General features: G+C 33.7%; 1 protein-coding gene across 1 annotated transcript in view; it reads left to right on the top strand.

The window, feature by feature from the left end:
* Positions 1-13,555, top strand: part of LOC145243997 (uncharacterized) — a 59,007-nt gene that overhangs the window by 34,562 nt on the left and 10,890 nt on the right. The window contains exon 4 of the mRNA XM_080107144.1: positions 12,524-12,795. Coding sequence (XP_079963270.1) covers positions 12,524-12,795 — 272 coding nt within the window. The remainder of the gene's footprint in view (positions 1-12,523; positions 12,796-13,555) is intronic.

Genomic DNA, 13,555 nt, shown 5'->3' with positions numbered 1-13,555 from the left:
ATGAACACACAATGGCACGCAAAAAAATCACTTGAGGCTCTTGGTCGATGCTTGCAAGATTTGCGTGGTAATGTCAGACCATTTGGGAATGCAGTAATATTGCTTGCAGAAGATTTCAGGCAAATGTTACATGCAATTCCTCAATCAACTCCAGCAGATGAAATAAATGCTTGTCTCAAATACTCTACTTTTTGGTGCCATGTGAAGACATTGAACTTAACTCAAAATATGTGTGTCCAGTTGCAGACTGTTTGATCTGCACAGAAATTTTTGCATCACTTATGGGAAATTGGGTATGGAAAAGTGCCGGCTGATCCGAGTTAAGGGCGAAATTCTTTGATTCTTAACTTCTGTAATTTTATTACATCAAAAGAAGAGTTGGTTAAAAAGTTTTTTTCAGATATTCAAATTAATTATATGAATTCCACTTGACTGACTGAACGAGCTTTTCTTGCAGCTCAATACAAAGACATCCATGAACATAGCACTATTATTCAACGTAAAATTCCAAATACAAATCCATCGACACTGTTGTGAAAGCAGATAAAGTGGTTAATTATCCAACAGCTAGATTTGCCAGGGATGCCACCGCATGTACTGCAATGTAATGTAATGAAAATTGGCATACTAATTATCATGTTGTGAAATATAAACCAATCCAAGCTTTGGAATGGCACATGCCTTGCAGTAAAAAAATTAACAAACAGTATCATAGAAACAACAATCTTAACAGGTACTTTCACAGGTGAATATATCTTCATTCCACACATTCCTATGATTCCACCGGATACACCATTACACTTTAGGAAACTGGACTTTCATAATTTTAGTGTCATTTGCAATAGCCATCAACAAAACTAAGGGAACAATCTTTACAATTGTGTGGTTTACAACTATTCACTGAATGTTTTTTCACATCGACAGTTTATGTTACATGTTCAAGAGTCACCTAGCCAAAAAAAACTCCATATCAGCTAAGAAAATGGAACAACAAAAACTGTGTACCCATACAAAATGGGAAATTAAACCTATAAGAAACATGCTTTTTCTCATTTTGGAACTTTTTCCATTGCACGAATTTGAGCCACAGCAACGCGTGGCAGGGTACAGCTAGTATGTATATATATATATATATATATATATATATATATATATATGTATTATGTTGGTGCAAAAACAATATTGTTGTCTCACATACGTTACTTTTATATATGATTTCTAAATTAATTCATTGATATATATAGCTATGCTATATATAATTTTTCGCTCTATCGAATCGTGTTATTCGTTACCATTCTCAATCATTCCATCATTTTTTTGCAGGCTGTTCGACAGCATGGACAAAATTCAAATTTACACGCTTTTCTTGTTTCAGTGCAAACTAGACCAAAAAGCTGCCGAGACAGCTCATGATATCAATAATGTTGCACAACGGTGGTTCAAGAAATTTCGCAATGGTGACATGAGCCTTGAAGATGAAGATTGTCGTGACTGCCCGACTGTGGTTGATAATGAACATTTGAAAGCTTCAATTGTAGCTGATCCTCGCAAAACCACACGAGAAATTGCTGTTAAACTTGAGGTTGACCACTCAACAATTGTTTGCCATTTAAAGCAAATAGAGAAGTCAAAATAGTTGGATAAATGAGTGCCGCATGAATTGAACGATAATCAAAAAATCGTTGTTTTGAGGTGCCTTTGATGCTCTTTCTGCATAACAAAACAACCCATTTATCGAGTGGATTGTGACGTGTGATAAGAAATGGATCCTCTACTACAACCAGCGACGTTCAGCACAGTAGTTGGATGCCGAAGAAGCTCCACAACACTTCCCAAAACCGAAATTGCACCAAAAAAAGGTTTTGGTGACTGTTTGATGGTCTGCAGCCGGTCTGATTAGAGAAAGATTAGAGAGATCGGGCTACTTTTAAATGGGCCAGCCTGTATTATCAGGATAATAAGGAAAAGTTAAGGGGGAAAAACTCTTGACGTGGGAAATAAAACAACCAACTGAAACATTCATCAACTTGTAATTCATTACTGAGTCGATACTCTCTGTGCGTAAATGAAAAATCATAAAAAAACAGCCTAATGTATTAAAGAACAGATTCGAAATTACTGTCAACTGCAGACATGAATAGAGTCTATCTCTCAGTTCTAATTAGAATAAATTGAAATAAACTGGCAGTTAACGCAGATTACTGAGTATCATTCATCATTATAATTTCTATTTTATTAACACCCTTATCACCTGTTACTCTCTATTTAGAATTTTGGAATTATAGTTTCTGTCTGTTCCTTTTTTTTTTTTTTTTTTTTTTTTTTTTTTTTTTTTTTTTGGTCACCTACTAGATTTTTGTCTTTTTTTTTTGACTAAGGGGATCACCACTTATCAAGGCCTCCAAGCCTTGATAAGGATAAGTAGGATAAGGGTTAATAAGTGTTGGGTAGTGAGATAACATGATCAGTAACGGCGGAACTTGGGTAGGGCTAAATTATTTAAGAGGACCGCTCAGCAAGAACTTATTTAAATTGTATTTGAAAATGACCATATTATAGTTAGCTGGGAAGCAACCCCACTGTATTGTGTTCTACTGACAGACAGTTCTAGGAAAAAAAATAAAACTCATGGAATTCCTGTTTAGTTTTAGGCACAGGAGAGAGATCCCCATAACTTAACATATTCTGAAATTGCATTACATAGGGTACTTGGATAAGTATACTTCATTTTGATCAAAACGGAGTACATAATATGGTGGGGTCTGCGGTTATGTCAGACAAATTTATTGTATTTATAACCTTCTTTTTTTCTTTTTTTTTTACTTTTTCTTACCCCCAAACACGGGGTGCTTCTGTTTTAGAGGAGGATTATCTAAGGGAGGTAACTCCCATTTACTAAAAAGAAGAAGCATTTTTTGTAGTTTTGACATTGTTTCATTGTTACAGTTTATTTATTTTTGGTTTTGTGTCTGTTAAGTAGATCATCTTTCATTAGATTATTGTTATGGGGTAAGCTGATGTCCCTATTTCAGGAATAATGGACTTATCCAGAGACTGTAAATATAGTTATGTCTAACACATTATTGGGTTGTGATTCATTTGGTGTCTGATTGCGTTTGCAATGGTTTGCCGGTAAAGGTTACGACCGCGACAATCAGTTCGGCTAAAAATGGATCCTTTCAATGGCCATTTATCTGGCAGACTGAAGCATTGTTCTGGGTAGTCCTAGGAGGTTCATGCTCCCAGGCCTTGCTTCCTGTCTTTGAAGTTTTTTGCTTACTGCCTGAGGCGCTCTGACCAAGGAATGCTGATAAGGCTGCTCGGACAATTTTTAATATGTCAAGTGTTTCTCCTTTCGAAGTGCTGGCTTGACTTTCCCAACCTTCCTAGCCTTGTGTGACATCTTCCTGCGGTGGGTAGCAAGTAAATAGCGGTAGTAATTTGTGGCCGTTATGATCCCCAGAATCATGACGTGTACTTCTGTAACATAGTTTTGCTGATACAATTTTTATTAACTATATCACTATTTGCCTTGATTATTACTGGTTTGCAAGGTTACTACAATTACATTGTTGATTTTTTACTTGTCTGTGTGCACCCCCGAGGAAGTTAAAAACTATAAGTTTACCAAAAATTATTTCAATAACTGTCACTGTGTTTACACTTCTCACAAAATCGATAATAAGTACATTTTTGAACCCTACTCAGAAAATTGAATATTTTTAAAATTGTAAAAAAATTAAAATGAAAAAAAAAAAGTGATATGGTGGAAGATAGTTATAAATTACAGAATTCCGATGGTAAAAGTTATAATATATTTTTTTTCAAATTCAATTCAATTATTGATGGATATCTGAGTTAGTGCGGACTCAAACTGATTGATTACCAAAAGTGAAAAAAATTAATGCATATGTTATACAGGCTTGTATTAAGAAACACCTTGAGGGTGACTCTGTCTCCCCCATCCTCTGTAACAGAGCATAGACATACGGCAGCAGCAGCAGTCAACATATGCAAATAACCAAACCGTGTGCAAGATGACGTTACAGTGAGGAAAAAAGAAAGAAAAAGATTATTTCGCTGATTTTTACTTCTCATTCTCTTTTTGTCATCTCTCTTACATTCTTGTTTTTATTTACTCTGTTCCTCTTCCTCCTCCTGCCTTCCTTTTCCCTCCTCTGACAGTTCTCTCTGAAAACTGGAAATGTTAATTTTGCCATGAAAACTGAGACTTCAAACAATAATATATAATGGAGGAGAACAATTAGATGACTTTTGTTCATCAAAGAATGACTTCCTGTCTACCCCCCGCCTCCCCAAGCCAACATGCGCATTTGGTGTCTTTTTCTTAATTTTTACCTTCTTAGTTGAAACCGATTGGAGTTGTTCAAGAAAATGCTGAACATAATTGTTTTGAAATTAAATCAAGCTAAATTGCCATAAATAGATGCAGTGTTTAAATAAAAAATTGAAATGTGATTTGTTAAAGAAATTTTCTCTATTTTACCAATTATTCGTATTATTCGAAATATTGTTCTCATCCTGAATGTTATTTTCACTACATTTTGGACAATGTAACATCCGAACTTCTTCAGGTGTATCTTTGTTGAACTTGGGAATCTTTCTGTCAAACTCCAGAATCTACATGGAATTTTGAACAGAACCTTTTATTTTATCCACAAGGATAGCATGCTTTTGTTTCATCAGCTACGACTGGGTAGAAGTCCTAATTGTATGTCGCCTGCACTGAAGATTGAACCTTCAATCTCTAGAGTGTAAATTTTATAACTGAATTTTACAAGTACTTGATCCACCATGCTGTGGCTCCATTCAAAATTCTTTGCTGATTCCTGAGTTTAATAAGATACACCTGAAGAAGATCACAGATTACATCAACCAAAAGTTGTTTTTTTTTTCCATGTTTACACATTGAATAATTCTGTAAACTTAAAAAGAATACTAATACTAATATTTATTGGACAATCATAGCCAGATGAAAAAGCTCAATATTCGTGGAAAAACATTTAATTCTCCCTCGGAACTTTCTAATATTTTTAAAGTTTACCTATTTCCATAGAAAACTCATACCGAAAAGCCTGCTCATTTCTCTGCCCTTTCTAGATTGATATGCACCAGGGGCTCTTTCCAATTGCTAATCACCTCCAAACCTTCTAGACTTTATTAGTACCCCTTACTAATGTAGTACGGACGTATCCTTTTCTCTTTCCACGAGGGGTTAACCCATCAGTGTTATATGACCAAAATAATGAAAAAAAAAATCTTCTTTGAAAAAGGTGTCTTACATTGAAAGTCTCAAAAATAAAATTTTAATCATTTACTAAAATAATTTCATAACATTATTTGATTTTCTAAATTTTCAGATTAACCTTACAAAATAATGTTGTCAAAGAGATGACTAAACTATTACTAATCTTAAATATGTTTTTACTATTTATCAGTGGAATATCATCATCCAAGTTGTTGTCAGTTTTTTCTGCTCTACTTTCTGCACGCACATATAATGTGGCTCCTTCAAGTCGGAAAATTAATCTCAATTTCAGCTTTAACATTGGCTACTCTAATTGCTGACAAACTGAATAGGAATTTTATGCAAATTATTTGTTTCTTTTAAAATTAGAAATCAGAATTCTTTGACTTTCTGTGTGCAGTACGTTCTAAGATGGAGTATTGCCACATCTGGGGAGGTGCTGCTTGGAGCATCCTGTCGTGTCTTGATAGGGTACAAAATCAATTAGTGCTACCAGATCAGAATGTCTGAGGATACTGACTTTCTAACCTAAAACGCACCAAACATTAATGTCATTGTTTTTCTTCCCCTTTTCCGTTGTAAACTCAATCATGTTCTGCAAAGTCAAAAACAAAAACAACAATTTTCCTATAGAAAAAAAGCAAAGCAAGCACCATGTATACATATTTGAAGATATAAAGAACTTAAAGTATAAAAACTTTTTCCCAAAATTACTGGATCCGGCATTGAATAACCGAAAAGGGTTGATAGTAGTGATGGGACGTTTCCAAAAATTTTTTCCAATTCCGATACAATTACCGATTCTGTTCGAAATTCCCGATTCCAATTTTTTTCTGTGTGGTAATGCGAACAATAAAGCAATTACGAGTGCTTTTATGACTTTGCCGGTCAGACTTAATTTGGTTAACTGCCCTAAAAGATAGAATGACCCAAAAATAGAGGATCATTTTATGCTAAATTTATATGTGCAGCTCAACCCATTCTACATTTTACAATAATTATTTGTTTTCTTTTTCAGTGTGTTCACACATAATCACCTAAAAAAGTAGAATTTCATTGTGGTGGTGATTTTAAATGTACATATAATTTATTTTTCATAATTGGATAAATTTCTAAACGGTCATCCTTAAAGTACGAGTATTTTATCCAAGGTTTTGATAAACTCATGAGTGTTTTTATTTGTATTTTACACTTGTGGCAAAAAAAAAAAATAATGCAATAAAACATAGAATTATTTCAAAGATGACCACTCCAGACAACAAGAGACTAGGCCAATGCCAGAAAAACTAAAAATAAAACTTGTTAGGAGCATTTTAAATCTTTTAATTTAACTGTGAACTCTAAGGAGTATCATATTGACTCTTATCACCTACGTACTAAAATAAGTGTGGTCATTTCAAAGGGTTTCCTAAGGCAATAAAAGTAAGTGAACTCTTGATTATTTACTTTGTTTGCTATAATTTATAAATAAAATAATTAAATTGAACCTAGAAAACCTGGTTCTGTATCCCTTATTTTCATGTTATAAATAAATATTCTTCTGGTAAATAAATGGTGTTTGTTTCTTTATAATTGTCAGAAAAAAATAAAAGAATCGTTTTCGGATCAGAAATGAGACTCAGATTTTCCCGATTTCGATACCGATACCAATTCCGATACTGATTCCGATTAATCATCCCTACACTAGTTGATAGGCTGTAAAACAAAACAATCAAACAAAAAAAAAAAAACAATTTCACAATCTAGTGGGTGACGCTCTCTTCTTTCTACTACTAGAAGAGACGTTGCTAGCATTGTTTTTATGGCAGGTATGCAGTTGAGCTTCAATCTATCCCCCCCCCACCACGTTCCGTAAAAAAACATTCACAACAAAATCTCATTCAGCTACAACAAATGTCAATAATTTTCTTTTCTCCTTCTCTGTGCCTAAAACTAAATCAGACTTTAATGAACAAAGTACTTGATTGATTGTGGAACAAAGTATCACAGGGTTGCTTCCCAGTTGACTACAACATTGTTGTTTTCAGATAATAATCTAAACAAATTTTTCTCCAGTCATCCTCTTAAATAATCTGATTCTAACAAACTTCCATCATCACGGTGTTGTTTCACCATTCACCTGACACTCATTAACCCATATCCTCAAGTAGCCTTTAGGCTTTGATAAGTGGTAACTCTTAGAAAAAAAACTCTTGAGTAGAGTACAATAGAATACTCGACTAGCTACAACCACTATATATGATTTTCCCCACTCTCTATCTGTGCCTAAATGTAGACGCAGATTCCATGAACAAAGCTTCTTTCCCAGAACTGCCCACATTTGGAACACTGTTCTGCTGGCATGCTTCCCGGCTAAATACAACATGGTATCCATTGAATCTAATGTAAACAAGTTCCTTTTAAGTAATCCTCGTAACTAATCAAATTCCACCAAATTTACATCATTAACAATTACTTCACTACCACCTTACATTCATTAACCCTTATCCTCGAGTGGCCTTCTGGCCTTCATAAGTGATAACTTCCTAGTAAAAAAACAATTCATGTATAACAAATATAAGTAAAGTCAAAATACATGCATTTTGATGCACCAAATATTTCAGTTATTAATATCAGCTCAGTAGTTCTGTTTCCTGTAATATCTGGATATATATTAGGTTGCAAAGAAAGTTCTTGCGGAATTTTTATTTTTATTTTCAAATAAGTTTTCATTATAATACCTTTACTTTATATATCATTTTAAAAAGCGTTTTTCACTCTATCTAATCATTTAAATTACAAACAATTGTTTTCTTTTCAGAACGTTGAATACAAGATGGAAAAAAAGCAAATTCGCACATTTTTCTCATTTCAATTCAAGCCAGACTGAAACAACTTGTGATATCAATGAAGCATTTAGCCCAGGAACCACTATTGAACACATAGCACAATGATGGTTTAAGAAATTTTGTGACAGCAATGGCAGTCTTGAAGATGATGAGCATAGTAGTCAGCCATCGGATGTTGACAACAATCAATTAAGAGCCTTAGTCAAACGCAATCCACACACAACTGTTTGAGAACTTGCTTCTTAATTAGACTAACGTATACAACAATTTTCAACCACTTAAAAGAGATTAGAAAGACAAAAAAAACTTGATAAATGGGTGCGTCATGAATTGAACAACAACCAAAGGAAATGTCATTACAAAGTGTCATCTTCCCTTCTTTTACGCAACAAGAATGACCTGTTTCTCGACTGGGTTTTGACTTGCGATGAAAAGTGGGTTTTTTATGACAACCGGTGATGCTCAGCTCAGTGGTTAGACACCGACAAAGCTCCACGACACTTTCCGAAGCCAGAGTTGCACCAAAAGAAGGTCATGCTGGCTGTTTGGTGGTCTGCGACCGGTCTAATCCATTACAGTCTTTTGAATGCAGGCGAAACGATTACGGCAGAAAAGTACTGTCAACAAATGGATGAAATGCATCGGAAACCACACTCAACATTAGTCAACAGAAAAGGCCCAATTCTCATCCACGACAATGCCCGATTGCATGTTGCTAAACTGACCCTGCAGAAGTCGAACAAATTGGGCTACAAAACTCTGCCTCATCTGCCATTCTCTCCAGACCTCTCACTTACCGACTATTACTTTTTCAAGCATCTCAACAACTTTCTGTGTGAGAAATCCTTCAAAAACGGTTATATATAACCTAAGCGATATCAAAAATGCATCAGCAACTTCATCGCCACCAGAACATTTTTACGTCACTGGCATAAATACACTTGTTTTGCGTTGCTACAAGTGTGTTGCTTCTGATGGTGCATATTTTAATCAATAAATTTTTGTTTGAGCCAAGATATGTTCAACTGAATTTAAAAATTAAAAACTGCAAGGACTTTCTTGTCAACCTGATATATTTAAAAACATAATAGTTTGATGTTTTTCTTGCTGAGTTTCTACTTCTGATATTATGAGAGATTCTGGTGAAGAGACTTTTTCAAATCATCTATAGTATAATAAAAAATTAAAGATTCCCAATCGTTTTTGAAATGATCGTATACCAAATATTTGTGGTGCTTGAATTCTTGTGATATAAATAATTTGCTAATTTTATTTGTCTCAACTCACTCACTCTCTCCTTCTTTCTCATATATATATATATATATATATTTAAATAAGAATTTGAAAACTTTGAAGTGTCGAATATAATGATAAAATCAATTTTATTTACTGATTTTTTTGTTTTGTAAGTCCGATATTTCGCTAATACATAGCCTCATCAGGGTCGAAAGTCTGGTTTGTGAATTTCTTTTTCTTTTTCTTCATTTTGGTATTATGACAAAGAGAAGAAAATTTACGTGTCGTTTCGGTGGTTTCAAGTGTGACCATCTTTTACTTTAAATCCCGCTTGAAACTGGAGCATTACACACTTGAAACCACCGGAACGGCACGTAAATTCTCTTCGCCATAACACCAAAATGAAGAAAAAGAAAAAGAAATTCACCAACCGGACTTTCCCATTTAAATTTTACTTTAAAAATAAGTGTCTTCACAAAATGTGTGACCATTTTTTACTTTATATATATATATATATATATATATATATATATATATATATATATATATATATATATATACAGTGATGATCATATTTATTGGCACGGTAAAATAAAAGTTAAATTTTGTCTAATAAATTCTAAAAAAGGGATTAAATTAAAGAAAATAACAAAGTATATTATGTATTTTTAACTGGCCTTTCCGATGCAGCAATCGGATTTTAGAAAAAATAAATAACAAAGGAACAACAAACATAATTGCAAAAAACCCTTGTTCAAAATTATTGGCACAATTTATTTAATAATCAATTGTATAGCCTTTGGCCTTGATTACCTTCCTCAGTCGCTTTTCATAGTTTACAACCAAGTTGTTGCACTCTTCAGTAGTAATTTTAGCCCACTCTTCCTGACAATAATCCTCCAATTGAATAAGATTCTTAGGCTTCCTTTGCATTACCCTCAATTTTAATGTTCTCCATAAATTTTCAATTGGATTAAGGTCTGGGCTTTGTGATGGCCACTCCAAAACATTAATATGATTGTCCTCAAGCCATTTCTTAGTCAGTTTAGCCGAATGCTTTGGGTCATTATCTTGCATGAACCACCAACGACGACCAAGTGAGAGCTCTTTAGCAGAGTCTTTCAGGTTTTCATCCAATATTTTAACATAATCTTCCTTTTTTATGCTACCTGTGACCTTAACAAGTCGCCCTGGTCCAGAGGCAGCAAAGGATCCCCAAAACATCAAACTGCCTCCACCGTGCTTCACTGTGGGTATGGTGTTCTTAGGCAGGAAAGCTTCGCCAGATTTTCTGTAAATATAAGACACTTTATTATGGCCAAATAACTCTATTTTCGTTTCGTCAGTCCATAGAACACGTTTCCAGAATGCAACATCTTTATCAATATGACGTTTTGCAAAGGCTAGCCTTGCTTTCAGGTGCATAGGCTTCAATAAGGGAGTCTTTCTCGGACGACATGCTTTTAAACCAGCTCTCTTCAAAACTCTACCAACTGTATGTCGAGATACATTCACTCCAGAGGTGCTCTGTTCATCAACAATCTCCCCAACAGAGATCCTTGGGTTTTGTTTTACTTGTCGAACAATTTTCCGTTCATCTCTTGGGGAAAGAATCCTTTTTCTCCCTCTACCCTCTAAACTCATAACGTGGCCTTGCGATTTGAACTTGTTTATTATGGCTCTAACAGTGGATTTGGGAAGGTTTAGCTTCTTTGAAATCTTATCATAGCCCTCCCCATTGGTATGGCATGCTACAACAAGCTTCCTGACGTCTTCGCTGTGTTCCTTAGTTTTAACCATGGCGATTGAAAATTATAATTTAGTCACTTATAATAGTTTAAATAAATCGCTATCTAAAAATTATCTGAAAAAAATTATTCACTGAATTAGCGTTAAACAAGCATAATATGGCTATAAAAAAGTTCAGAAAGCACGTAAACCGGAAATTGATCGATATTATACTGATACTAAAAGAAAAACAAAGCCGTGCCAATAATTTTGAACAAGGGTTTTTTGCAATTATGTTTGTTGTTCCTTTGTTATTTATTTTTTCTAAAATCCGATTGCTGCATCGGAAAGGCCAGTTAAAAATACATAATATACTTTGTTATTTTCTTTAATTTAATCCCTTTTTTAGAATTTATTAGACAAAATTTAACTTTTATTTTACCGTGCCAATAAATATGATCATCACTGTATATATATATATATATATATATATATATATATATATATATATATATATATATATATAAAATAAAAATTACAATAAGTTTACCAAGGTAATCAAAATGGTAAACTTAAAATATATTATAAATATTAAAGAGTTAATATTTACAGGTAAAGTAATCTCAACCAGATGTAAAAGCTCAATAAAACCGAAAAGGAAATAGAGCTTATTATATGAACAAATGATTAATAAAACATGTTAAAAGACATCTTGAAAAAGAGTTAAAAACATATTTAATTTTAAAAAAGGAAGCACAAGATAAGTGGATAGTCCTTAATCCGCGGAGTTTCGAAGAAATACTCGAGAGTATTTCTTCGAAACTCCGCGGATTAAGGACTATCCACTTATCTTGTGCTTCCTTTTTTAAAATTAAATATGTTTTTAACTCTTTTTCAAGATGTCTTTTAACATGTTTTATTAATCATTTGCTCATATATATATATATATATATATATATTATACACACACGAAGGGAATTCCAAAAATAAAACCTTCCATTTTTTATTCCATCCAAATAGATCAGAGGAGATTGCAAATTGGATTATTATGATGACCGAACATGCATTCATAACGTGAAAGTTTCATCTCTGTGTTACAGATATTGACAGTGTGAGACTCTAAGAAAGCAACCTCTGTCATGATCGTGCATCAAAAGCAGGGATACGTTATTGAATTCCTAGTAAAAATACATTGAGAGTGGTAGTGCCTGTGTAGAAAAATAAATTCCTGTGCACAAAAGGTCGTTCATTTTAATGGTATCACTTGTCTTCATAGCATTCAACTTTTTTAATTAAAAAAAAAAGGCTTTACTTTAGGAACGACCCTCATATATATGCATATAAAATATTCTAAATTGTTCTAGAAACGATCATCTTCTAAATATTTTTGTTGTGTTTGAATTCTTATGATGTAAATAATATGCTGAATTTTATTTATTGCAACCTGCTTTGTTTCTTTCAGGTATAAAAGTTTGCTACAGTAAAAAGAACAACATGTTGATGAAATTTACTTCGACAAGCAACGGCTTTTACCAGTGTACGTACAACTTGGAGATTTGTTTCTTTAACGACCAAATTAAAGTAGAAAGTTACGATTTGCCACCTTTTATCCCGTTGGATAGCATTTTAAACAAGAAGAGTTTCAACATTCCCGATGTCTGCAGTGTTGCAAAAGAAATCTTGGAGTATTTGTATGCTTACTCGGTCAGAGACAAAGACATACATGAAACTTTGGTAAGTTATCTTTACTTTAGGAGAAATCCTTCACGACTGAGACAATTTTTTATTTTTGTACCTTTTCTCCATGTTAAAAAAACGACCCTGGTGTCTAACTCTGTCCCGTGGGGAGACATTGTAAATAGGTACTTTGTTAGCTTAATCAATTCTGACTTGTTTTTAAATGAATTGTTCCAAAATCAAATTATGCCATGTAATGATCTGACCCTTTGGTTGTGATCATAGCATAGTGTCTGTGTTAACTGTGGCAGGCAGGGCCAAGGATCAAAACATTATTATTACTATTATTATTATTATTAATTGATTTGAACGAGGGTGGGTCGCTGGATCGATTATTATGATTAGAAAAATAAAAAAGTAGATTAGGAAAAAGTGATTGACAACTGAAATAATAAACAACTACGAAAAGAATGTGATTTTAGAAAATACAGGAAAACATAATTTTTGGTTTGGATAAACAAATAACCAGATTTATGTTACATCAACAGTTGGGGTCTTAGCCACGTGATGATATGTAGATGCGTCAGTCATTAGCTGAACATCAGAGAGAATGGATGACTCAAGGAAAAGTTGGTCTCTCCATGACGCAGAGAGCAGCATTTTCTCAGGTAGCCAAGATGAGAAGACGTTGTAATCTCTGAAGATGCCGGCCCGAATCATGAAAATAAATGTTTGTATATTTCCAAATATGTGTTGTGTTTATTTACACCTGTTAAAAAGAACTGTTTGTCTACAACTGCTTCGATACGTCCACGTC

Source organism: Euprymna scolopes, chromosome 22, assembly GCF_053919585.1.
Source record: "Euprymna scolopes isolate OS-2025 chromosome 22, ASM5391958v1, whole genome shotgun sequence".
Lineage (NCBI taxonomy): Eukaryota > Metazoa > Mollusca > Cephalopoda > Sepiida > Sepiolidae > Euprymna > Euprymna scolopes.
The sequence above is the reverse complement of the archived record's forward strand: the minus strand, read 5'-3'. Positions and strand labels throughout refer to the sequence as shown.